The 27,530-nt window shown below is 45.0% G+C and overlaps 1 protein-coding gene across 4 annotated transcripts in view; it reads left to right on the top strand.

Moving 5' to 3' along the window:
* oga (O-GlcNAcase) overlaps positions 1 to 27,530 on the top strand; it is a 72,489-nt gene that overhangs the window by 33,303 nt on the left and 11,656 nt on the right. For 2 of the 4 annotated variants that reach the window (XM_038821467.1, XM_038821469.1), the window contains exons 8-13: positions 476 to 634; positions 2,304 to 2,920; positions 5,057 to 5,231; positions 7,033 to 7,086; positions 14,187 to 14,272; positions 15,304 to 15,408. In XM_038821467.1, the coding sequence (XP_038677395.1) occupies positions 476 to 634; positions 2,304 to 2,920; positions 5,057 to 5,231; positions 7,033 to 7,086; positions 14,187 to 14,272; positions 15,304 to 15,408 (1,196 nt within the window). Of the gene's footprint in view, positions 1 to 475; positions 635 to 2,303; positions 2,921 to 5,056; positions 5,232 to 7,032; positions 7,087 to 14,186; positions 14,273 to 15,303; positions 15,409 to 16,979; positions 17,196 to 27,530 lie in introns of all 4 variants that reach the window. The other 2 variants (XR_005463708.1, XM_038821468.1) reach the window with 2 other exon arrangements.

The raw sequence follows: 27,530 nt of genomic DNA, 5'->3' as shown, positions 1-27,530 counted from the left end.
ACACACATTTTCCGGAAGAGTGAAGGAATGGAAGCTTGGTCGGATTTGTGCAAATCTTTTGCCACTTCCCCAAGGCACAGTGTTGAAAATGGGTGGAACGGTGTAGCAACTGAGATCCTTTAACTCTAGCCAGATCGGAAATTGAAGCTGGGATCTTGCTGCTCTGCGTTGAGAATTCATGCTGCGAATTGTGTTCTACCAATATAAAAAGTGACAATACTGTATAGAGTGCAATATAAAAGAGCTGTTTGACATGTAAACAGTGATTCCAGTAGTTCTGCCATTTCCTGGTAATGTACTCCATTTTATTTATCTCTATACTTGCTGTACTGATGTTTAGGGAGGAGTGTCCCATTTTTGTGTTCTCTCCTGTGTTTGTAGTTGGTACCTGTCACATCTGTTTGGCTCACATTTTGATTTTGTGTTTCTAATTTTATTTTTGGTTGTATAATACAGCATACTTTATTTCCTCCAGCTGACACAGAAGAGAGCACTGTATCTATCCAGATCAAACTTGAAAATGAGGGCAGTGATGAGGAGATAGAAATGGATATCTTGTACAGCCCTCAAATGGCTTTGAAGATGGCTATAACTGAATGGCTGCAGGAATTTGGAGTGCCACATCAGTACACCTGTGAGTGTGTTGTGTTTGAGTCCATTTGTCCTTTTTTTTTCATGGTTGATCTAAGATTTGCAGGTTTCTTTATCATGAGGGGATTTGATGGTGAAGTAGTAATGTCACTGGACTAGTCCAGAGGCTTAGGCCGATGCTAGTGTAATTTGAATTCAGTTAATAAAATCTTGAATATAAAGCTGGTCTCCAAGACCATGAAAATATCCTCGATCATTGTCAGCCCACATTTTCTGAAATAATTTTTAAATGCATGCTCCCAAATGTGTGACGTTACCTCCCTCTTCTTCCTGAGGAGCACAATGCTGCCAAGCGAACCTCTTTCCCACCCTACCCTTGCTCGTAGTCTTACTGTTTGCTGTTCAGCTTGACTGGACTACGAGATCAAAGTGTCACCTCACCACTCAGCACATTAGCATTCCGGGACTGATTTTGTTTTTGGTTTCCAGTTGGAGTGCATTGTCATGAATGCAAGAAGGGACCTACATCTGAACTGAGCACAGTAAGGGAGAGTTAATAAGAGCAAGCATGAATGCCGACAGTGATGTTCTTTAAAATGGGAACAAAGTCAATCTTGCAACGATATTTAAGAGCTGAACATGCAGTGGGTTAGGATACATGCATTGATAAATAGATTCCTGTGTTTTTTTTTTGTAAAATATTTTATTAAAGCATGTGTGATTTTATAACGGTAACAGTAAACAGTATACAAACAACTATAAACAAAGTGCAAAGACCCTCTACCTCCCTCACAGGTCCCACCTTCCTTGAACACTAATCTAGACAAAACCCCCCCCCCCCCCCCCCCTTTGCTGGCAGTTAATTTTCTCTAAAGAAGTCGACAAACGGCTGCCACCTCTGGACGAACCCGAGCATTGACCCTCTTTGCGTGAACTTGATTTCCTCAAGACTGAGAAAGCCAGCCATGTCATTGACCCAGGTCTCTAATTTTGGGGGCTTCGAGTGCCTCCATGCTAACTGTATCCATCTCCAAGCTACCAAGGAGGCAAAGGCCAAGACGTCAGCCTCTCTTGCCCCCTGGACTCACGGGTCCTCCGACACTCTGAAAATCACCAGATTCCTTTGTTAATTACATAGAATTTACAGTGCAGAAGGAGGCCATTCGGCCCATCGAGTCTGCACCGGCTGGAAAGAGCACCCTACCCAAGGTCAACACCTCCACCCTATCCCCATAACTCAGTAACCCCACCCAACACCAAGGGCAATTTCGGACACTAAGGGCAATTTATCATGGCCAGTCCACCTAACCCGCACATCTTTGGACTGTGGGAGGAAACCGGAGCACCCGGAGGAAACCCATGCACACACTGGGAGGATGTGCAGACTCCGCACAGACAGTGACCCAAGCCGGAATTGAACCTGGGACCCTGGAGCTGTGAAGCGATTGTGCTATCCACAATGCTACCGTGCTTCCAGTACAGTGCAGTTTGATGCCTAGTGATTCAAGGTACATGCTAGTGTAGGATGAAGACCAGCAAGTCTCAAGCTTCATATTTGCCCAGCCAAAGATCATGTATCTTGACATGGCCAGGATTTAGCCTTGGGATCTTCCAGTTCAGGTCCACTAAACCACTGGCCGAGCTGCTCAATGAACCTTATTTTTGCCATTAATAATTGATATAGGTTTTTAAAGCAGTTTTTCCTTCCCCAGGTCGAACAGTCCCTCACAGTGGTGCAAAGACAAATGCAATTGATGTAGGTGCGCTCGACACACCCTGCCTGAACTCATCCACAACAGTGACTACAGTCTACCAACAGCCTATCATGAGTCAAGGAAGCCCGCTGAGTGGTGAGTCAGTCCCACTGGTTAAGGAAGAGGAGGAGAAGAAACAACAGTCTGATGAAGAACCAATGGAAATGGTGGTGGAAAAACCTGACGAACAAGAAGCCAAAAATGTTAATCAGATCCTTACAGACATTGTCAAGGCCAAAATGTCTGAGGAACTCAAACCCATGGAGATGGACAAAGACAGTATTGCTGAATCTAAGTCTCCTGAGATCTTCATGCAGGAAGACTCTGGCAGTGACATTGCACCCATGCAGACAGATGAGCAGATGAACAAGGAGCAGTATGTCCCAGGTCCCAATGAGAAGCCATTGTACACTGTTGACGCTGTGACTCTAGAAGACCTAAACCTTTTGGCTGAAATGTTCTATTTACCTTATGAGCATGGACCCAAAGCTGTTCAGATGCTGAGGGAATTTCAATGGCTTCGGGCTAACAGTAGTGTCGTTAGTGTGAATTGTAAAGGAAAAGATGCTGAAAAGGTGAGTATGCTAATGTGCACTCATGAGTATGGTTGTAGAACCAGAGAGGGTTGGATGGTGCAGTTAAAATCACTGGCTTTTCACCTGGAGCATGGATTTGAATTCAACACAGATTCATAGTCAGAGTTGTCTCTTTTGATTTATTAATCTAGGCAATCCAAAGCCAGTTCCAAGCAAGCACAAACCCTCTTGGACAAATGTAACGGTCGGTTGTGGTAGTTACCGATCTCAGGAGCTACTAAGTAGCTAGTTGAGAAGTTTAAAAAGGGATGAAGTTGTATAAACGTCATTTAGATTAAAGCTGAGAAGCGAGGAATCCATACACTCATGCTGCTGTGATAGCCTGGTTTTGTTGAGTTATAAGATGTTATAGTTTTATGGAGAATTGAATGAATGGGCAGCATTCTCCTCTTTACCTATAAAGCTATTATCGATTCTGAATGTCCTGTTACTTGACTTTTATCATTCTTCTATTGCTCCATGAGAAATGTTGGACAGGTTGGACCTATACCCATTGGAGTTTCGAAGAATGAGAGGTGATTTTATTGAAACATAAGATCCTGAGGGGATTTGATTGGGTACCTCGGAGGATGTTTCCATTTGAGGAAGAGACTAGATTCAGGGGACATGGTTTACGAATAAAAGACCTACCATTTTAAGATTGAGATGAGGAGAATATTTCCTCTCAAAGGGTGATTAGTCTGTGGAGTTCTCTTTCCTAGAAATCAGTGGAGGCTGGGTCATTGAATTTATTCAGGGCTGAGCTAGACAGATTTTTGGTAGACAAGGGAGTCAATGATAATGGGGGGTAAATGGCAAAGTGATGTTGAGACACAACCAGATCAGCCATGATCTTATTGAATGGCAGACCAGGCTCAAAGTACTGAAAGACCTATTCCTTTTAAGTCCCATGTTGAAATGTCTGTCTGGAGTGCAGTCTTTAGTTTCATCTGTTGATTGATAAGTGCATTTCCCTGGAGAGTATGTCTGGGTCGAATTTAAATTTCTGTTGTGGCTGTTGCCTACCATTGTTGATAGTGTTGTATTGGTTTACTTATAATGTAAAACTAGCATAGTTGTTAGTGACAGTTGACTGTATTCTTGAGTGATTTGCTCATATGTTGCATAAAAATTTGGAAAGCTCTCCCTTCAGAGAGAGATCAATGTTTGTGGCAAGTGGAGAAATTACAGGGCAATAATTTCTTCTTTGGTATGTACAGGTTTTGGTATGTACAGTCTTTCCAGCCATATCTGGTCAGCTAAAACCACTCAATCGATAGCTTCAGGATTTTGAATTTTGCTGTATTTAATTTGCATGTACCTGTATGTAAAGGTGTCAATGCCGTGCCACGCTGTTACTTGACTTTTTAAAAAAAAGTTTAGAGTACCCAATTATTTTTTTTCTCAATTAAGGGGCAATTTAGCGTGGCCAATCCACCTACCCTGCACATCTTTGGGTTGTGGGGTTGAAACCCACGCAGACACGGGGAGAATGTGCAAATTCCACACGGACAGTGACCCAGAGCCGGGATACGAACCCGGGCCCCCAGCGCTGTAGGCAGCAATACTAACCACTGCGCCACATGCCGCCCTACATTGTTACTTTACTGATGTCGAGTGTTTCCACATGCACCCTGATTTGTTGCTGGGAGCATTGTAGATTTGCCAAACAAATCTTCCTCTTGGTACATCTGTATGGCCAAGCATTTATCCCTAACAATGGGAATATTTGGTTGCCTACATAAAACTTGGTATTCACTCAAGTTCAGCTTCTGCAGACATGGCTTCCACCACCTAATATGCTTTTACAACTTCCAAAGATTTTCTTCAGGCTCAATGTTATCTCTTCCTGTCAACAAACCTGGATGCAGCTTAGGCTCAAACCTTGGATATGGCAGCATAGGATAAGGATTAGGCTGTTGCATGTTTCTCACAGCAGTGAATTCTGCCCATTAACACTCCACAAAAGTACTAAATCTATTTTCAAAGGCTGTTTCTCCAGTAGAGGGTTTATGACATGGGGGAAAGGGTGTTGACTTTTCGAATTGCAGTTGCCTGTGTAAAATTTTGCTTTACTGACTTTAGCATCCAACATGTATTTAGATACTACAAATGTATCTAATGTTTGTCTTTCAGATTGAAAAATGGCATTTCAGAGCTACGAAGTTTGAAGAGATGTGCTGTGGTGTAATGCAGATGTTTACCCGTCTTGCCAGCTGTGAAAACCGATCCATTTTATATGATCTGTACCCATATGTCTGGGATATAAAGGGTGTGGTATCTATGGTGAAATCCTTTGTCCAGTGGTTAGGTAGGTATCTGTGCTGACGGGCCTTGTTCCCTCATGGTCTTGGTTTAAGAATCTTCAATTCTGTCAGCCCTTGAAAAATGTATCTCTTAAAGCAAGTACCCAGAATCCATATGAATGTGGGATAACAATACCAAAATGGAGTTAAAATGCTCCTCACTTTTAATTCTGCCACACCCCAATACAATTTTATCTAATGATCCCTCAATTCTTATTTTGTTTTTTGTCCTTCGTTTATCTGTTCAGTGCAGGATATTAGCAAGCTGATGTTCTGTTTCTACACTTACATTTGAAACCATTGCCAGAACTAATTCAGCCAAATTGAGTAGTTGTTTCCAAGGCACTGATATAATTCTTCTGGCCATTTGTGTTTTTCAGAGGCTGATGTAATTGTTCCCAGTAACTATTTTATGCACACCAGTCGATTTATATAAAAAAAAACTCCCCATTGCATTTTTTTTTTGTGTTGTCTCTTTTTCTGGGACTGACTGTGGACAGCATCACATCACTAGAACTTGCTAAATGTTGCAAAAGCGATATTTATCTTGAAAAAAATCACAACTGCAATGTGCCATGATCATACGGAGCTATTGAGAGCTGCTTGCTGTGATTTGTAACAACATTACTGTTTTCAACAGAACAGTGGCAGGCGAGCAGTTGCAGCAATCCGAAGGCTTGGAACGCAGCCTCCAGGCCAGCGCGCAAGCGAACTTTATAAAAAGCGCAAGGCTATTCTGGTGTCTGCTGGTCAAGCCGGAGCTTCAAATGTGTGACCAGTTCCAAAAAGCAAGATGGGGAGCTTTTCCAAAACTAAAACCGGGAGACTCTATTTTGTCGTCCCAAAATCAATTGGAAAATTTTTTGGAATAAAACTGCAGCAGTGGTGACTTTTACCACATGTATATTGATTGGGATGGGGAAGTGCAGGCTGAGTAAGGCACCAGCATGGTCTGGGTTACAGCAAGTAACCATATTTTATTCACAGGTTTCTACGCAGATGGCAGGGAATATGGCGTGGATGCAGACTTTTAAAACTGATACAGCAGGCAGCTCAACTAGCACTGTGATCATGGCTTGGATTCAGATCATGAGTCAGCTTTGGAATGCTCAGGCTTAGGGATTCTTTTTGTTTTAACGGGTGGGCCTCCAATCTAATAGTAAAATCATTGAATACATACTTTGAAAAAGGCGGTTACCACTTGAGTCGAATGGAAGGGGTGAGAAGAAGGGCCCCTGTCCTCTAAAACAGTTCTTTAGGATTTGATATACAAGATTAGCAATCCGATTAGCAGTGAGATCCAGACACTCCAGAATTTATTTGATACATTAATCTCATGCAGAGTTTGTAATGTTAAAGATCTGTCCTGTGGAAGCACTTTAAAAAAAAAAATTCATTATGGAATATGGGCGTTGCTGGCTTCCCAACATTTATTGACCCGAGTTAAAAGTTTCAGTGAAACAATTGCTTTCAGAAAATCTGTTAAGCACTTCAGCATGAGCACTGATCTGTAGTTTCTGTAATGAATAAATGTGCATGCAGCAGTTCATGCTAGGTAGCAAACACAAGATTCCGTTTAATCCACTATTGGACATGCATAGTTTTGGCAGGAGCAGTAGTGATCAGGTTACATTAGGGGATATTGGTTCTATTGAAGCATTTGGCTAATGCCATTGTTGGAGAGACAGTCCTAGTGGGTATGGTGATGCAGTTCACGTTGTCCCATAACCTAAGTGTGATGCTGTGATGTAACGGGTTACTAATGGCCTCTTCTATTGTCTTGTCTTCTTCCCTCATTGTGTACAGATAGAAGAATCCTCAGCACAAGTTACTACAGCTGTGGGATCGACAACGCCAGATGTACGAAGCGTGGCGCGATTATTCATTAAGATTAGAGTGATAGGCAGTGAGGCTTCTTAAAAGGAAATGTACTAAAGAACAGTTTTGAAGTCACATTTGCGCAGCTGCTATTATAAGAAATGCTTTAACAATTTCTTTTATTTGTAGAGCGCTCACGTTAACCTAGACAGTCTTTGAAATCAAGGCTAGCTGTGCTACTGTCCAAATGTACCCGTTACAAGCTTACTGAAATTTAATCACTATATAATTTTGTGGTCTATTCATAATGCATGAGAAAACATTTCTGAAGCTGCTGATATTTTTAGAAATGGGCTGACTTATTCTATATATGGACAGAAACCAGTAGTGGCTTAAAACTAGTTTTACAAGCTTTCCACTGCCCAAAAAATTTGATGTTTCAGCAAGGTATTTGCCTCCCATTCTTCACATCATTGTTGTAAGTTTACATCACCCATCTCAACACAGCCTGTAACTTGGGTACTGCTTAGGACTGTATCTCACTAGTGAATTGAGAGGGAACGCTTCCTTGTTCTTAGCCAGCTTTCAGACTCGTTTTGCATTGATGCACTGGTTTAAAACGAGCGAGGCCCAGAAATTGAAGCTTTTCCTCTTGCGTTGCTGCGCTGATCCTGTCAGATGACTAAAATGGTATGGGACTTTACAGTAGTGATCACCTCTGTCACGTTTTTGGGATGTTGAAGGACAGAGACGGTGAAAGTAAAATTAGTTGAGCTGTTCAGTCCGGCGATAAAAGCTGGATGAGTTCTGAGTTAGATTGTTATATTTTACTGTGACAAGTTGGGAGTTCCTGAAAACCATGAGGATATGGTGTTTTCATATGTGTGAGCTCAAGAGTCTACTGTAGGAATTGAACCTCCTGAGGTTTGTTAATTTTTTAAAAATTTATTTTTAATTGAAGTTTTTCACTTTAACAAATAATGCCACAAAACCACAGGAGTGGTAAAGTCTGCACAAAAAGAAGACTCAACTATGTCAATACAGCGGAGAACATCAATATAATTGTTTCCGTACAATCATTAGATTTAATTTGGTGCCTCACCAAAGATCAACGGAGAGAACAATACAGCCATGAAAGTATGGTAAAATGGTGCACACCTTCCCACGTGGCGATTGCTCGCAACGACCCAGAGTTCAGGATACATTTTTTGTGTGATGTTCGGGCGTGTACCTTAAATCTAGCAACACCAGTGGCATATTGTGACACCCTCCCCCTCCTCCTCCTCCTCTTTGGATGTCAGCAACATCTGTACAGCTACAGGAGCCAATCATGATTCTTAGACCCCACCATAACAAAAATAGAAAAATACAAACAAAATACGCGAGAGCCCCAGTTCTGGAAGGATGATTTACATATTCCGCACAAGGCCACATAATCCCACCTCAAGCAAAGTACAGAATGAGCATCATTCCACATATTTGTACAGAGAGGATCAGCAGCTATAAACTTGGATTATGGTCAGTGTAGTCAGCGATTCCCAACACATTGAACATGACAGATTTTAAAAAGGGAGATCTACCAGGAGCAAATGTTCTCAGGATAAAAGAGGACTAAGATACAACTATAAGTCTGGATTCTTCTGGTACACGCCAACCCCAAGGATGAAGAAGAGAAAAAGATGCTTGTTCACATAAGCGAATGTCCCAACCATTGGAGGGGCAACAGGATCTCAACCACAATACAGGACCCGACTCGACCCCATACCCTTGCGCACTTAGGAATCAATAAACCAAGCTATTCAAGCACATCAGTGCCTCCGAGAAGCAACGTCCCAAGGCAAAACCGGATATTAATCACAGCACCAGACATGGCCTAGTCCAGCACATTTGTGAGGCAAATGATTCAATACCGCCAGGACCCTGCACCTCACTAACCACACCCAGGGAACCGCACCATCCCAGTGATCAAACAGCGCATTGCTCACCCAGATAAAGAGAGGACCCCCCCTCACACACAAACCCAAAGGAAAGAAATCCTGAGTAAATCCAAGAACATTAAACACCAAATAGTTCAGTATATCCTTGCAAGATAGGGAGATAGTGTTGCTGGGCTAGTAATCCAGAGCCCCAGTCATGCTCTGGGGCCCCGAGTTTGAATCCCACCATGGCACAAAAATTTGAATTCAATAAAGAAAAAATCCGGAATTAAAAGTCTAAAGATGACCATGAAACCATTTTCAATTGTCGTAACAACCCACTAAGGAAATCTGTTGTCCTTACCTGGTCTGGCCTACATGTGACTCTGGTCCCACAGCAATGTCGTTGACTCTTAAATTCCCTCCAGGATGGACAACAAATGCTGGCCCAGCCAGCGACGCCGACATCCCTATGAACAAAAAAGATTAGGGGACAGGGCAGCGCTGCTTCAACAGGCACTGCTTCCCCACAGAAGACCCAACCGCAATGAGGAGGACATTCAAGAAGCCAATATATAAGACCACCTGGAGGAAGGCGCCTAACTCTCCAATCAAGCCTACTTCCAAACCGGAGAAGGGCTCCAACAATGCAACCAGACTCTCACTTCAACAAATCAAGCAGGGATTAAACTGATCACATCCAGTCATGCGCCACCATTCATTTTCCTCTACCCCAATTGCCCTAAAGCACCAACCACTCAGAATCAGAAGGAATCCAATCATCTCCGAATACATGATCTGCACAGACCTTCAAAGGAGACAAGTACGGATTCTCAAAATTCAAAGCAACAAGAATAAAAAATGCAAAATGAGAACTTGAAACAGTAAGCTCTAACTAGGGGCAGTCCTCAATCCAAGTGAACACTAATTTAACCCTACCATACACTCATCTCTATAAACAAGATAAGGTGTGTCTAAAATGCACTTCCTTCTCATGAATTCAAGGATCATACCACATTTATTTTTTAAAAAAAGGATAAGCCTATGCACAAACCGCATGTCACTTGACCAATTCAATATCGTTTTTGCTCAAACAGGACAGCAAATGACCCTCGCCCTCATGCTCAAACATCGAACAATCTTGTCAGAAATAAAGGCAGCAACATGAAATCAACAGCATAATCACAAGTGAATAAGGTCCAGGATTATTGATGAACTTTCGGATAATAATACCATCTATGTCACTTGGAAGGGCCATGACAGGATCTCTCACGTTCCAGCAAACCTCCACCGCTTTGATGCCTGGGCCCTGGGGGTGATGGTAACTCAACATGGTCAGCCACCTCCAACCCCTCACAATCAGCATCGCGAAGAGGACAGCATAAGATCAATGATCGGGTCCTCGAAGACCAGATACAATGTGTTCCACCGAACCTCACAAAGATACTCACAGTTCATCAAAGTGAGCACGAAAAGCTTGCACCACCAAGCCATCATCCAGAACATCATTCTTCACAATGGTGGTCATCATCCCAATGCATTCAGCACTGCTGAGGCATAGGTCCACACATCAGCAAAACTGCAAGCTGGGCCCTACCCCAGCCATCTCCAACCGCCTTAATCAAACGAGTATTCTCTCTGATTCAACTTGGTTCTTCACCACCAAACTCCAACCGGGATCATCCAAGGACATAGCGCAAGACATATGTTTAAAAAAAAAAAGATAATTATGGAATATGCACTCGGATAAAACAAAGGCTTAAAAGGATTGGAGCAAGAGCTCACGAAAATGCAGCCACTCCCATGCTCACATCGTGATTCCCGAGGTTTGTTAATTTTTAAATGGTTGATCCCTTTGTTTCTTGTGTTGTGGGCAAGGCTGATGGAAAAACACAAGTGTTCGAGGGTTTGGATTCTTTGTGCTTGCTGTTCACCCCCTCTTAAACTGCTGAACTGTGACTTTTTGAGGAAAGTCTTTGTGACTGGTTGAGAATTTCTAGACAGTCCAACTGGACTCCCTGACTAAACCATTAAAATGAATGGAACAATTTTTGAGCTGTCTGCTCAAATCTAGTTCTTTTCTTGCTTTCTCCCAGTCCCCTCCTTGTTTCTCAACACTTGTTTTGAGTCTCTGCAAGTCTGTTAATCAAGCCAATTATAAGAACATAACTGGGAGCAGTAGTGGGCCATACAGCCCCTTGCCTGCCCGAATAAGTTTGTGACTGATCTTTTTGCTTTACCTCAATTTCCTGTCCTATTCCCATATAGTTTGGGTCCCTTTATATAGAGTCATAGCGGTTTACAGCATGAAAGCAGGCCCTTCGGCCCAACTTGCCCACGCTGCCCAGTTTTTACCACTAAGCTAGTCCCAATTCATGGAGTCAGAGGTTTACAGCATGAAATGTCCAGAGAATATTTGAATCAGCACTACTGAAAATTTGGCGAGACACCGGAGTTCCTTTATGAAAGAAAACAATTTGTTTAGTCTTTGTGTTCTGTTTGGAACTTCTGTGGTTTAGGCATGGCTAAAATGGTAGATAGACATGGAGCATGACGTCTTGCCAAGATCCCTATCCGAGGATAATGTTACAGAGGAGTAGTATGTAAATACAGAGGGATAGGAATGCATAATTGAGGATTTGTACTAACAAAAAAACTCGCTTGTGAAATGGCCCTTGCTTCAGTCATAACTTTAGATATATCGGCAACCGTGAATTGAATTTTTGTCTTCGTCTTTTCTCCCCATTTGCTATCAAATTCCCACGTGTTTGCTTCAGAGGTTGAACATGGTAGATATGTTTGGCCAACCTTTGTAGAAGTTTCAAGGTTCACCTTTTCAATACACCTTCTACTCTGCCCAGGTTGACCGTATGCCTGTTCGTGAAGTGACTTAGGAAACGTACAGGCTTGTATAAGTTGGGATTCTTCCCACTCCTAGATGTCCTGATGGTTTCATTGATGACTTCAAAGTGCTGAAATATCTATCCATTTGAAGGAAAGTTTTTAGTTATGACACCCTTCAAAGATCTGAACACAAACATTCAGGCTTCATTGCAGTACTAAGAAAGTGCTGGACTATTTGTGCCATCTTTTGATTGGAATGTTAAATTGAGGATACATCAGAATCCTCAAACTAGTCTGTGGCACCATTTTGAACAAGAGTAGAGAACTACTCACTGGTATCCTGGCTAATGTTCATTCCTAGATCAACTTTGCTAAAAAATAATTTAGTTTATTAGCACATTGCTGTTTGTGGGAATTTGCTGTGTGCAAATTGGGTGTCATATTTCTCACATTAAACAGAAGCACTTCATTAGCTGTAAATTACTTTTGGACATCCTAAGGTTGTGAAAGCTGCCATATTAAATGGAAGTTGTTTTACAATCGGAGGCTGTGATAACCGACGATTCAACTTCTGCATAACATGGAACAGTTTGATTTCCATGAGAAATCACAGAAGGTTAATTCAAAGCCAATCTACTCAACCGTAGATCATTATACTGTGAACAATTCTGAGATGTTCTGCTTTCAATGGGCATCAGTTCATTGAAGAGTACTTTTGTTTGATGCTGTGGTGCTCAGCAATGGCAATTCTCGTTATGGAACAAATACAGAGCAGGAACACAATTCGGACATTAACATTTGCATATAAATATAAAAGTGAATTACTGCGGATGCTGGAATCTGAAAGAAAAACAAAGTACTGGACAATCGCGGCAGATCTGACAGCGTGTGCGGAGAGAAAAGGAGCTAATGTTTTGAGCCTGGATCACTCTGTCAAAGCACATAAATATTTGGGGTCAGTTTAGCGCAGTTGGCTGGATAGCTGGTTTGTGATGTAGAGCAAGGCTAAGGTTATTCATGAAGGCGCCACCTTTTCAACCTTGCAACTCGCCAGAGGTGTGGTGATCCTCAAGTTAAATCGCCACCAGTCAGCTCTTTTTACCCCCCCTCAAAGGGGAAAGCAGCCTATCATCATCCGGGACTATAGTGACTTTACTTTTATTAATATTTGACTTGGATTATGAGTACAGATCGAGCAACACACAAAGTTACTAGTTTCAAGCAATGTGGAAAAATTAGAACGACCTATCACATTTTCCTTCGAGTTACTAATATGACTGCCTCAAAAATACCCTGAACACCCAGCTGGAACAGAAAGTGAAGATCATTGGGAGTGCAGGCCAAGGGGATAAAATCGTCCAATGGAACAATGTTTCTCTGCTTCTGAAACCATGGAGTGAAGGCTGGTTATGTGAAAATCAAGATCTTGGGTATCTTCTGATTACCTTTTTGAGATTGGAAGAATTTCTGTGGAACTTATTGAAAGATAGAAAAGATAGCTTAAAGTATGTTGCCAATTGTACGATTTTGTGGAAGAAACCAGCTGGTCAAGAGAAGCACTATATAAATGCAAGACTTTTCTTGTGCTCTGGTTGCCCAGAACCGGAATGAACTTTGCCCATCCATTGTGTAAAGGAAGCAGTACCCAATGCTTCTATTTTAATGTGCTGACATTGACAATGCTTTGCCGTATGGAGCTTTTCATTCACTGGAAATCTTTCAGTATCCAGCGATTCAGGACAGGAAATGCTGTTAGTCACTGTGGCTGAGTTTTCAATGTGACAATGATTTTGCTGATTAGACCATTTGAAAACAAGTTGGTTTGTTCAATTCATAGAATGAAGCTTGTACTATTTGTGGTCTATAAACTGTGCAGGTCAAGGAAGTGTTTGTTTAAAACAAACACATCCTTATACCAAATGTCATCTGACAAGAGGAGCACCTGAATGTGACTTCAGTTGAATTAAGATATTTCCAATTTACTTAGGGCTGCAATGGAACATCCTTTCGATATTTTAAATTTATCCTCGATACCCAAATGATGGGGAAAATTGGAATTAATCCATGCACAAGCTTTTAAAAGAACATTGTATACGGAATGCCATTGCAGACCATTCCTTCCTTGATTTGCGATGGAGCTGGATGGTTTGATTGTTGGATTTCGCATATTGTGGCTCTCCTAAAAGAGTAACTGGGCGCAAAAGTGATTCCTAAATAATGTGAATCATTACAGCCCTAAATTTTTTGAGTGAGTTCTAGGTCAGATAGGACGTTTCTTGTTGCGCGCTTTTTCTTTCTGTTGAAAAGGTGTGTTGCTTTTGCGGAAAAGTAAGACCACAGGAAGCCCCCACGTAACATTCTCCGCTTGGATCTGATCAACAGGGTGTCGTAGTCAATCTTCAGCACAGTTCTTGAGTGGCGACCAAGAACCCTGGGCCTTTAGAGGTGGTCTAGCAGGAGAGTTTCAGGTATTCCACGAATTCCCGGTGACTGATGTTTTTTCATTTTGAGAGAAAGAAAACTTAAAACAAAAAGAAAGGATTGGTCTGTTGATGGCTAGCTGGTTTCCCTAACAGAATCTGGTACATTTGGTACTGGCACTAATTTGCTTTCTTTTCAGTTGGAAGGAGATGCTGGAATCCCATTGCGCCTGCGCTACAAATTTTAGTTTGTATTTGTCTTTCACAAAACGTTCCTTTCAGGTCGCGCAGCGTTTACCTCGCGCTTGCGCTGGCGCGGCTTGCTTGCTTTGGTCTCGAAGTTCCATGAACAAACATGACCATGATATAAAGTGAATATTCAGCTCCAAAGTATGGGTGGATTGGGGGGGTGAGGGAATGCACAAGATGCTTGAATTAAAGTGAAGAGAAATTTAGGTTGGCTTTTCACTGGTAATCATAGGTGTGCCACAAATGTGTGGCACCACAGAGAAAGATGACTTTGACTTGGATACTGCTGAATCTTCCTGGTTTTGCTAAAATATTCATGGAGTTTCGCTGCGCTGTTTTTCTTTTCTTCCCTACAGGTGCTTTTGCGCGCAGCCTGCGAAACCGCGCTTGCGAAGAAGCTTGGGATGCACGGCTTCATCAGCCAGTTAACCCTCTCCAGACCAAACCTCCTCCCTGAAATTTCCTTTCTCCCACCCCTTCCCCCACCTCCAGCAGAGTTCATTTGTCCTTTTTTTAAAAAAAAAAACCTTAAACACAAATTTTGCATAGCAAGTACATTTATAATTTTACATATTTGCTGCTGTTGATACTGGTTGGCATTGAGTCATTTTAAAGTGTAAAAATGAGGCCCTTTTCAGAAGTGAGCAGCTAGTTCCCCACTTAAAACATTTAATTGATTCCTCTGTTACTTAAACTGAGGTTGCTTTACATGGTACGGTGCCTTCAGTAGCAAATGAGTTTGAAACTGCAAAGGTATCTTGTGTGGAACAGATGTTGGTATCTAGATTCTGGAATAGAGCTGTACTGACTAAGTTGTTTATTCTTCACAGCGTTTGTTGCCAATTGAGGGGGCAAATGACCTCTTCTACCAGCCGCCGCCACCCATGCCTACCTCAAAAGTGTACACAATCAGGCCGTACTTTGCAAAGGATGAGGTAAGTTCACTAACTGTGCACCTGTAAAGTTGCTATTGAAGTGCTCTTAATTTTGATAGCTTTGTGTGCTAATGTAAACTAGGACAAGCTGTAAACCTTAATCCAGTTGCATTTGTTATGGGCCAGGGCTTGGACAACTCTAAAGTATATCATGGAGATCACCTGACCCACAACTTTTACTAGATTGTGGTATGGGGAGCACACGGCCCACTCTACAGGTGTGGTGCAGCAGAAATCTAAAAGTATATTTTAAAGCAAAACACAGTTTATTCTATGAATTCAGTTAACCTTTTTTAAAACATACAGTGAATATCTTAGCAACCATCAATTCAAATACAACCCCCAAAGAATACAACACTCTAAGTAATTCTTATACTTTCCTTTTAACATCCATAAGACAAAAAGCACCCTCTTAACAGAAGCACATTGGGTTTAAATTCTCTACTGAGAGCAGTTATCACTCTGAATTCACCAATGATCTAGAGATAGTCTAGATTGCAGCAAGATCAAAATTACACCTTCTTTGGCTGGCTGCAGCTTCAACACTAAAACGAAACTAAAACACACAGACACACCCCAGCTTTTCCTCAAAGCAAAACTATAAAAAGCAGAGCCAGAGCTCAGCTCCACCCACACTGACATCACTGCAGCCACTTGAGCAGACAAACATTTCTTAAAGTGACATTCCCATGACACATTACCCTGCTCCAACCCCCAATATTGTGTTGTTGTCAGTCACAACTTTAGTATCTATGGTTACGCATGTTGAGCCAAATTCCTCTCGTGGAACCAAAGACGCTTTCAGCAAAAGGGGCTGTTATTCACTCTTTGGTGTCTGAGCTAAAGAATTTTCTCTTAACCTTTTCCCTTCTCTTAGTAATACTTTTATATCTGTAACCTTATTACTTTCACCCCCAGTAGCTGTTGTTTTATTGCCCCCTTCATAAGATCCAAATTCTTCACAGCACCGTGTCCTCTTAGCCACCTCTACCACAGTGAAAATAGTCTCACGATCTCAAGTTACCACTCAAAGCCCCACACTCTTGCTTTAGCATTGGTTGCTAAATTAGAAGTTGGATACTAACATTTTTGTTTACCTTCCTCTGCTGAGTCCAATTGAACGTTGATCCTATTAAACATTTGAAGCAGTGGAAGATGCAGAATTGTGTGGAAGAAGTGGATTAGTGTTTTATTTCTACAGCAAAGTCCTGCAATAGATGCAGTAAGCCATATGGCTTCCTTCTGTGTGGTAAACATCTATGGTTCTTCTCGTAGCGACACACTGGCTGAATCAGATCAGAAATTGTCTTGACCTGCAAGTTGGAGGGGAGGTTTCTGATGTGCTGTTGCTTATCAGTGTTTCAGACTGTTGTTTATCAAGGGAATTAGTACTGGGTTGACGTGCGTACCAGTCTGTATATCCAAACGATTCAACACCGTGATTTAAGCCATGCAGACTTTCAGGCTTATCCTTTTGCTCTTTTGGTATCAGAAATAATTCCCTTTCTGAATGTGGATAACCTTGACTCCTATTTTGGTAAGGACCAAAGTCGTATGGTTTGCTTTGGCAGGACTTCAGAATCCCTGTACCTTGCCTGAAAAAGAACAAGTGGATCAGTTACCTGCTCTCTGTCTCAAGTGCTTGATGATTGATCTGAAGAACCAAAATAGTGATAACCTGATCTTTTCAGGTAAAGAAATCTGGGAACCTGGAATGCTATGGGATGAAAGATTTCTCCTCCAGGGTATCGTACAGGCAGAAATCACCACTGATATGAATTTACTTGGTAAGTTTGATATCAGATTGGAAAGCTACAGTCATCCATCCCAGACTTGAGACATGGTCTATGGTAGTGACTCTGGTATCTATGCAACTAGCCACCTCTGTTGAAATTACTTCTGTGAGGTGGTCTCTGGATGTTGGATCATTAGACATCTGTTTCACAGCATTGCAAATACTACTTTGGCATTCATTTAAGACCAGACCTGCCGTGGTTTAGCTCTTTCTGCCAGTAAATTTACTGAAAGATATGTACCTGAACAGGGTTACTTTTTGGCACTGACTTCTACAAGACCATAAATAACCGTTTTGTTACTTGAGTTTGTTATTATTACTGGTCTGACGAATAGCTCTTGGGTGTTTCTTAAATTGGGCACGGGGTCTTGGGGGTTTGTTAATTTGCTTAAAAATTCTTCCAGGGGAGAATGTGCACCGTGTCTGCACCGGTCAAAAACAATCACTGAACCATTCTCCAGCACTTGGCCTTGTTATGCCATGACATTGCAAGTGCACATTTAAATTCATTTCAAAAAAATATATATTTTTATTGGTGTTTCAATGAACAGTTACAGAATAAACAAAAAGGAGAAGAAAAAGAGCTGGGTTTCTACATAGTGTGTCACAATGACAAAGGAGAAAACTACATAGGTCTGAAAAACAGCTTTGGGCCCTTCCCTCTATAGGGGAGGCCTGTGCCCCCTCAAGTAGGTGGCCCTCCTCCCCATTGTTTCTGTGCTCCTCTTGCGCTCCTCTCTCTGGATGGCTATCCCTATCTTTCGCCCCTCCCCCCTTTCTGTTGTCTCTTTTAGCTAGCTCATCCCCCCCCTCGGACCGGCAGCTGGTTGCAAACGGGTCCATGTGTAGGCTTGTGAATTTGCTGCACGTGGTTTGGACCCTCTTGTTTCAAATTTGATTTCTTCGAGCCTCCGGAATTCGGCCAAATCTTAAGTTTTTTTAAATTTAGGGTGCCCAATTCTTTTTCTCTCTCAGATTTTAAGAGGCAATTTAGCGTGGCCAATCCACCTACCCTGCACATCTTTTGGATTGTGGGGGCGAAACCCACGCAAAAACGGGGAGAATGTGCAAACTCCACGTGGACAGTGACCCAGAGCCGGGATCGAACCTAGGACTTTGGCGCTGTGAGGTAGCAGGGCTAACCCACTGTGCTGCCCAAAATTCGGCCAAACCTGAGAGCCATTCCAAGGCCCTGGACGATGCTGCCGTCTTCCACCAGAGCGATCAGTGAGGCGAAGGCCAGGGGTCCACATCTTTTCCTGTCCCGAGCTCTGGGTGCTCTGACTTGCCGAAGAGCGCCACAGGCGGACATGGCTCCAAGTCTATTCCCATCATCTTGGACACGGCCTCGAAGAAGACCATCCAGAATTCCCTGAGTCTGGGGCAGGACCAGAACATGTGGGAATGGTTGGCCAGACCCCCCAGGCACCTCTTGCACTTGTCCTCCACCTCCAGAAAGAACCCGCTCGGGTGTCTTGGTGAGGTGTGCTCTGCACTATTGTGAGCTGCATCAGGCATAGCCTGGAGGTGGTGGAGTTGACTTTGTGCAGTGCCTCGATCCAGAGACCTCACCCCTATCTCCATGCCCAGTTCATCTCTCACTTTCATCTGGTCTCGTCCAGAGCTTTTCTGACCTTTTCTGTGAGTCTCCTAGATAGGTCACTGCTCTTTTCTTCCCCCAACCAGTCCAACCCTGGAGTGTGTGCGGGGGGCAGGATTTGGAGGGGTTGGGTGTGGCGCGGTGGCCAGTGCTCGGAGAGAGGTCCCCTCCATTCGGACCAAACCCACCTCTGGCACCCTTAGCCGCACCGTTAGCCACCCCCTCACCCTCTCCGTGTTGGCCACCCAGTCGTAGAACAGAGGATTTTGTGGGGACAAGCCACCCATGTGCCACCCTCGTTGTAAAATGGATTTCTGTAGGCACTCTTCCTCCTTCAGGCGAAGGCAATGATTAATTTGTCAATCTTGATGAAGAAGGATTTGGGAATGAAGATAGTGAGTCATCTAAATACTTAGGCAGCTCGTTCATTTTGATTGTCTGCACCCCTCTGGCTAGCGAAGAGGGAGCGAGTCCCATTTTGCAGGTCCCTCTTCACCTGCTCCACCAGGCTGGAGAGGTTCCATTTGTGGACCACTTGGATCCCCAGGTACCTGAACTTGGTGAGGGTTATTTTAAACGGTAGTTCCTCCAGCTCCGTTCCTCCCCCTCAGGCTTACCGGGAAGATTTTTCTCAGCGCTGCTGAGAATCCTTTGTAAAAGTCTGCCGAGGAGCCCATCCAGTCCTGGCGTTTTTCCTGATTGCATGGAGTTGATGCACTCCATGATTTTGTCCTCTATTTTTTTTTCTTCTCTCTCTCTCTCTCTCTCTCTCTCTCTCTCTCTCTCTCTCTCTCTCTCTCTCTCTCTCTCTCTCTCTCTCTCTCTCTCTCTCTCTCTCTTCTCCACACACACACACACACACACACCCACACCCACCACCGCTGGTATATCCAGCCTGTCGAGGAACTATTCCACCCCCAAGACTGCCTCCGGGAGCTCGGATGTGTATACCCCTTGGTAAAAGTTCGTAGAGGCCTTATTGACCTTGTTTTGGTCTATTACTATCCTATTGTTGCTGTCCCTGATCTGGGTTATCTCTTTCGCAGCGGCCTGTTTTCCTAGCTGGCATGCCAGCATGCGGCTGGCTTTGTCTCCATTTTCGTAAAAGACCCTTGTGTCTGGTGGACTGCTTCCATGTGGAGAGCAGGTCAAATTCCATCTGCAGCTTTTTCCTTTCCACCAGATGTTCCACAGTTGGGTCTGTGGCGTACCGCTGATCCACCTCCAGTATGGAGTTGATCAGCCGCTGCTTGGCTGCCCTTTCCTTCTGTCTCTAAGAGTCCTATACGCTATAATTTCCCCCCCCCCCCCCGATCATCGCCTTCAGTGCCTACCAAAACATGGAGGGTGAAACCTCCCCATTCTGGTTGCAGGATACATAATTATATAATTGTTAATGGCTTGGGACGTTTTAATGTTGAATTCCTTAGCGGAAAGGAATCAACCTCCATGGGGCGTCCATCCCTTCTCCAACCACACATCGGTATGTGGCACATGGTCGGAGATTATAATGGTGGAGTATTCTGCCTTTGTTACCCCTGAAAGCATCCTCTTCCCTTCCACAAAAATGTCTATCTGTGAATAGGCCTTATACATGTGGGAAAAGAAGGTAAATTACCTTTCTGCCGCCCGGGTGGTAGAACCTCCACGGGTCTACCACCCCCATCTGCTCAAAGTGTTCAGTTTGCATGCCATGCCTAACACGTTACCTCTCAGCAGGTCTGGCAGCATCTGTAAGGAGAGAAAAGAGCTAAAGTTTCGAGTCCGATGACTCTTTGTCAAAGCTCTTGTCTGATCGGGCCTGGCTTCATTCTTGGACCATTCAAAATGGTCATCAACTGCTCCCCCTTTCTAGCCGTCTCCATGTGTAGCCAGTTTCAATCAGCGCTCTATCCTACTTACTCGCTCCCCCCCCCCCACCTCCGCATTGCTCCCCATCTTTACTCTTTCCCCCCCCCCCCCCCCCCCCCCACCACACCCAGGGAGAAGGGATGGACGCAACGCCCCCATGGAGGTTGAATGCAGCACTCCTTTCCTCCTCCTAGTCTCCCCCTCCGCACCCGGACTCCCCTTCTTTTGCCTTTTGTTTTCCATGAACTTCCATCTTACTCCTGCCAGGCACTCCCTCCCGGGAGGCATGCCGCGGCCTTCTCTTTATCTGTGCTCCCGTATACCAGCTTACTTGCTCGTGCAGCGGCTTCTCTCCCAATCCAGTTTCCTTATTTAACCTTTGTCTGCCTTTTTTTCCTTGCCCCCGCCTTCTCCACATCTCTGCTCGTGTTCATTGCTATCCTTCTTTCACTTTGTACCCTGCCTTCTCACTCATGTGCGCTCCTATTGCCTGCCCAGGTTATTGTCTTGGACAAATTTGTTGGCGATGTCGGAGGTGCCGATGTCATACTCATTTGCCTAAGTGACTCATAACCTGGCAGAGAAGAGCATGCCGAACCGCACCATGCTCTTGTAGAGGATGGATTTGTGCTGTTAATCGGCCCGGCGCTTGTCTAGGTCCGCCCCAATGTCATGGTGCAAGCTCCCATGTTCCTCCCACTTGCAACCTTTCGCACTTTTTGCCCATCTCAGGATCCCCTGCTTATCTTTATATTTGTGGAATTTCACAAACATCGCCCGTGGTTATTCCCTGGCTCTGGGTCTCTGCTGAAACGACCTTTGGCCACGGTCCTCTGGGGGCTTGGCGAATCCCTGTTTGCCGACCAGTTTCCCTATTCTTTTGATCAGCAACTTCCTCTCTCAAGCCCTTCTGATCTTGATCAGGTTCGCCACTTGGGTCTCCAATGGTGTGATCCGGTCCCTGTGGTCTTTGGCGGCTTTCTCCAGCTCTCTCAATTTCAATTCCTGGGCCTCCAGCCTCCACTCTCATTTTGGCCATTGTCCTCCCTCGTGAGGGCCATCACCGTTTCCATCACAGTTTCAACAGCTGCTAGGTCTCTGTTCTGCTCCTCTCTGTGCCTCTGGATCTCGGTGCTGATGAAGTCCATGAGCTTGTCCATCAGCACCTGAGTCTGCGCTGAGAACTCTGGATTCCTGTTCCCGTGCCACCTCATGTGGCTGCCGGCTCTGAGGTCGAGGTTTCACTCCCCTCGTCCTTGTTGGCTTTCTTGATGGGTGGCTGGCTCGTTCCCATTCTGCTTTTCTTTGGTTTTCTCTTTGCCGTGATCTGTGGGGGTTAGGCGGGGAGGGGGGTGGGGGGATAAGTTTGGTGCCCATTTGAGCGAGGCGACTTTCTGCGAGCTCTCCCCAACAGATCCACTTTTTCCCTATTATGTATTTTCTTTTATTCCCTTTTCTTCCCATGTACTTAATGAGATTTTGAGCTGCTCACAGAAAAATACTTTTCACTGTACCTCGGTACACGGGACAATAAACAAATCAAATCCAATCCAATGGGGTAAAAGGTTTTCACAGTTTTCATGGGAGCCACCTTCAATGCGAACGCTGAACTCAAGGCGCCACCAGAAGTGACATCTTAAATGTTATGAGGTTCTTTGCCTCCACCATCATTTCAGGCAGCGAGTTCCAAACTCTCTCAACCCTCTAGGTTAAAATGTTTTCCCTCATCCCCTCTAAACCTCCTGCCCCTTACCTTAAATCTATGCCTCTGGTCATTGACCCCACCACCAAGGGGAAAGGTTTCTTCCTACACTTACACTAGTGTAGTGTAATCTACACTATCTATGACCCTCATAATTTTATACATTTCATCATGTTCCTCTCCGTCTCCTCTACTCCAAAAAACCAAATCCAAGTCCATATCCAATCTCCCCACATAACTAACATACTCCAACGCAGACAACATCATGGTAAATCTTCTCTGAGACCTTTTCAATGCTTTCACATCCCTCCTGTAATGTGGATTCCAGAACAGCACACAATACTCTAGCTGTGGCCGAACTAACGTTTTATACAGTTCCGGCATAACCTCCCTGCTCTTAAACTCTATGCCTCGGTTAATAAAGGCAAGTAGAAAGAACAAAAAACAATGCAGCACCGGTCATGATACCACCCGTGGCCAAAATCCTCAGCATTTCCTTGTGCCGTATCCCTGTATACCCATCCTATCCATGTAATTTGTCGAGATGCCTTTTGAACGGCGTTAATGTATCTGTTTCCACAACCTCCCCATGCAACACTTTCTAGGCACTCATCACCCTCTGTAAAAAAAAACAAACAAACAAACACTGCCTCGCACATCTCCTCTAAACTTTGCCCCATGGACCTTAAACCTATTCCCCCTGGTGACTGACCCCTCCATCCTGGGAAAGAGTGCCTGCCCATCCACTCTACCCATGCCCCATGTAATCTTGTAGACCACTAACAGGTCACCCCTCGACCTCTCACTCTCCTGAAAACAGTCGGAGTCTATTCAGCCTCTCCGCATAGCTAACACCCTCCAGACCAGGCAACATCCTGGTAAACCTCCACTGCACCTTCTCCAAAGCCTGCACATCCTTCTGGTAGTGTGGCTACCAGAATTGTGCGCAATATTCCAAGTGTGGCCGTACTAAGGTTCAATACAACTATAACTTGACTTGCCAGTTTTTATAATCGATGCCCCGTCCAATGAAGGCAAGCATTCCATATACGTTCTTTTTTTAAATAAATTTAGAATACCCAATACATTTTTTCCATTAAGGGGCAATTTAGCGTGGCCAATCCACCTACCCTGCACATCTTTTGGGTTGTGGGGGCGAAACCCACGCAAACACTGGGAGAATGTGCAAACTCCACACGGACAGTGACCCAGAGCCGGGATCGACCTCGGCGCCGTGAGGCAGCAATGCTAACCACCAACACCATGTTGCCCTCCATATACATTCTTGACTACCTTGTCCACTTGTGTTGCTACTTTCAAAGATCTGTGTACCTGCAGGCCCAGATCTCTCTTGACTTTCTATATTCCTCAGAGTTTTGCCATTTACTGTATATTTCCCCTCTATGTTAGAACTACCAAAATGCATTACCTCGCATTTGTCCGGATTAACCTCCATTTGCCATTTCTCTGCCCAAGTCTCCAACCTGTCTATGTCCTGCTGTATCCTCTGACAATCCTCAACACTATCTGCCACTCCACTAACCTTGGTGTCATCCGCGAACTTACTAATCAGACCAGCTACATTTTCCTCCAAATTGTTTATGTATACTACAAACAACAAAGGCCCCAGCACCGATTCTCCGCACCTTTGGGGAGGCCCGACGCCGGAGTGGGTGACGCCACTCCAATACGCCGGGACCCCCCGCCCCGCCGGGTAGGGGCGAATCCCGCCCTAGACTGTACACACACCCTACCCAAGAATCACCTTCCACAAAGTCCTTTTCTTTGGTGAACACTGATGCAAAGTACTCATATTTAATACCTCGCCCATTTCCTCTGCCTCAACACATAGATTCTCCCCACTGTCCTTAAGTGGTCCAATCCTTTCCCTGGCCACCAACTTGCTTTTTACATATGAATAAAAAGCTTTGGGATTCACCTTAATCCTATTTGCCAAGGACTTTTCATGGCCCCTCCTAGCCCTCCTAATTTCCCGCTTAAGTACCTTCCTACTGTCTTTATACTTTTCCAAGGGTTTTGACTGTCCCCACCCTTCTAGACCGTACAAAAGCCTCCTTTTTCTTTTTGACAAGGTTCATGATATCCCTCATTATCCAAGGCTCCCTAAACTTGCCGTTACTTATCCGTCGTTCTCTCCGAACGTAACTTTCCTGAATCCTAATGAACTGTCGCTTGAAAGACTCCCACATGTCCAGTGTTGATTTACCCTCATAAAGCTGCACCCAATCCAAATTCTACATTCCTGTCTAGTGTTATCGTAATTTGCCTTTCCCCAGTTTCGCACCTTAACGAGAGGGTTACCCTCATCCTTATCCAAATGTACCCTAAAAAGTACAAAATTTTGGTCACTACTCCCAAAATGTTCTCCTGAAACCTCCACCCCCTGTCCAGGCTCATTCCTTAATACCAGGTCGAGTACTGCCCCTTCCCTAGTTGGACTATTTACATATTGCATCAAGAAGCCTTCCTGAATACACTTTACAAACTCTGTCCCATCCAAGCCCCGAGCACTAAGTGAGTCCCAGTCAATATAGGGGAAATTAAATCCCCTACCACAACAACCGTTACTTTTGCACCTATGCAAAATCTCTACCTATTTGCTCCTCTTTCTCTCGCTGGCAGTTGGGGGGCCTGTAATAAACCCCCAACATTGTGATTGCCCCCTTCCTGTTCCTGAGCTCTACCCAGATTGCCTCATTGTATGAGCCCTCCGAGGTTTCCTCCCGCAGTACGGCTATAATATTCTCCTTAACCAGTAATGCTACTCCTCCACCCATTTTACATTCCCCTCTATCTCTCCTGAAGCATCTATATCCTCCAACGTTCAGCTGCCAATCCTGCCCTTCCTTTAAACATGTTTCTGTGATAGCCACAACATCGTAATTCCAGGCACTAATCAGTACTCGAAGTTCATTTGCCTTACCTGCTATATTTCTGGCAAATACACTTCAGACCACTGCGTTTGAGCAGACAGGGTGATGTTGTTCTCTTATTTGGGTTCTCTATTTCCCCTTCAATTATGAAACCTTCCAAGCTAGCGCTCTGGTTCCCCCCCCCCCCCCCCCCCCCGCCACTAGTTTAAATCCTCCCCTCATATTCCAGGTGATCAGCCGGATCGGAGGGTCACCTGCCCCCCCTCCCCCGTCGACTAGCCATCACCCTTCCGTAATCAGCCACGTGCCCGCGCCCCCCGCTCAGCCCGTTCCCCACAGCGACAGACCCCCATCCCGACCCCCTCTACATGCTCCAGCTCCTTCTTGGCCATTCCAGCAGCAACCCGGTACCCCCCCCCCCCCCCCCCCCCCCCCCCAAAGCTAGGGCCCCCCCCTAGCTGCGTAACTCCAGTCATTGTACCTCCGTAAGTCAGCCGACTTCAGCTGACCCCGGCTGCTCCCGCCACCCCAATTACCCTCCCCAGTGACACACACCCATTCCCCCAGTGCCGACCCCACCCCCTGCGTCTCCAGCGCGGGAGAAAAGCCCTGCGTCCCCATTCCAAGCGAACCCCACCCAAACCCGCAACCAGTAAAATAATAAAAATCCCAACATGATATGATAAAACACCCAAGTAAACAGATAACAGTCCCAAAAAGCAGACAAGAAAAAACAGAACAGCAAAAAAACATTGTCCAATAGAACCAAAAAAGAAAAAAGCGAAAGGATAAAAAGGAGGACAAAGCCTCCGGGCTGTGTACAATGTTCGTCAGCCCCCAGTCTTCAGTTCAAGTCCAGCTTCTCTGCCTGGACAAAAGTCCAGGCCTCCTCCGGGGAGTCAAAGTAAAGTTGGTGGTCTTTATAGGTGACCCACAGGCGTGCCAGCTGCAACAGGGCACCCTCCAGCTCCAGGGGTCCCCGGAACGACCCCGCGCCCATCAGCGAGTTCAGCATCAGGACCACGTAGGCCCCCAAATCCGAACCTTCCAGCCCCTCCGGGAGGCCCAAAATCCACAGATTCTTCCGGCGGGAGTGATTCTCCATCTCCTCCATCCTTGCCAACCATTTCTTGTGAAGCACCTCGTACGACTCCACCTTCACCGCCAGGCCAAGGAGTTCGTCCTCATTCTCCGAAGCCTTCTGCTGCAGCTCCCGAATCTCCGCAGCCTGAGCTGTCTGAGTCGCCCCGAGCCTGTCCAGCGATGCCCTCAACGGCTCCAGGATCTCAGCCTTTAGTTCCTGGAAGGAGTGCAGCAGCAGCTCCTGCTGCTCCCTCACCCACTGCTGCCACGCTGCCGGTTCCCCGCCTGCTGCCATCTTGTCCTTTCTGCTTCACACCTTCTTCTGCTGCAAAGTTGATTTTCTGGTCGCTCCACTTCTAGTCCAGCCCATCCACGGCCGTCAAGCACAGAGGCTGCGTTTCCACCCGGGGAAAAGTCAAAACAGCGCCGTTGCGGGCCCTTAAAAGTGCCCGAAAGTCCAAAAATAGTGGGAGCCACCGAACGTGCGGCTTAGCTCTACATCGCCACAACCGGAAGTCCTGCTCTGCTACCTTACGCGACTGCTGTACATGCACACCAAGATCCCTCTGATCCTCAATGCGTCCCAGGGTTCTGCTATTTATCATTTATTCCCTTGCCTTGTTTGTCCTGCCCAAGTGCATCACCTCCCGCTTATCTGGATTGAATTCCATTTGCCACTGATCAGCCTGTCTATTTCCTATAATCGAAGGCTATCCTCCTCACTATTTACCACTCCACCAATTTTAATATCATCTGCAAACTTACTGATAAACCCTCCAATACGGTAGCACAGTGGGTAGCACTGTTGTTTCACAGGGACCCAGGTTTGATTCCTGGCTTGGGTCACCTTCTGTGTGGAGTCTGTTCGTTTTCCCTGTGTCTGTGTGGGTTTCCTCCGGCTGCTCCAGTTTCCTCCCACAAGCCCTGAAAGACGTGCGTGTTAGGTGAATTGGACATTCTGAATTCTCCCTCGGTGTCCCCAACCAGGTGCTGTGTGGCGACTAGGGGCTTTTCACAGTAATTCATTCCAGTGTTGGGCAGGACAAACAAAGCAAGGGAATAAATGATAAATAGCAAAACCGTGGGAAGCACCGAGGATTAGAGGGATCTTGGTGTGCATGTACAGCAGTCTCTTAAGGTAGGTGGATGAAGTGGTTAAGAAGGCATATGTGCCAGTGAGGCTAGAAATAGGAGGAT

This window comes from Scyliorhinus canicula, chromosome 16, assembly GCF_902713615.1.
Source record: "Scyliorhinus canicula chromosome 16, sScyCan1.1, whole genome shotgun sequence".
Taxonomy (NCBI): Eukaryota; Metazoa; Chordata; class Chondrichthyes; order Carcharhiniformes; family Scyliorhinidae; genus Scyliorhinus; species Scyliorhinus canicula.
This window is presented reverse-complemented; position numbering and strand designations above follow the sequence as displayed.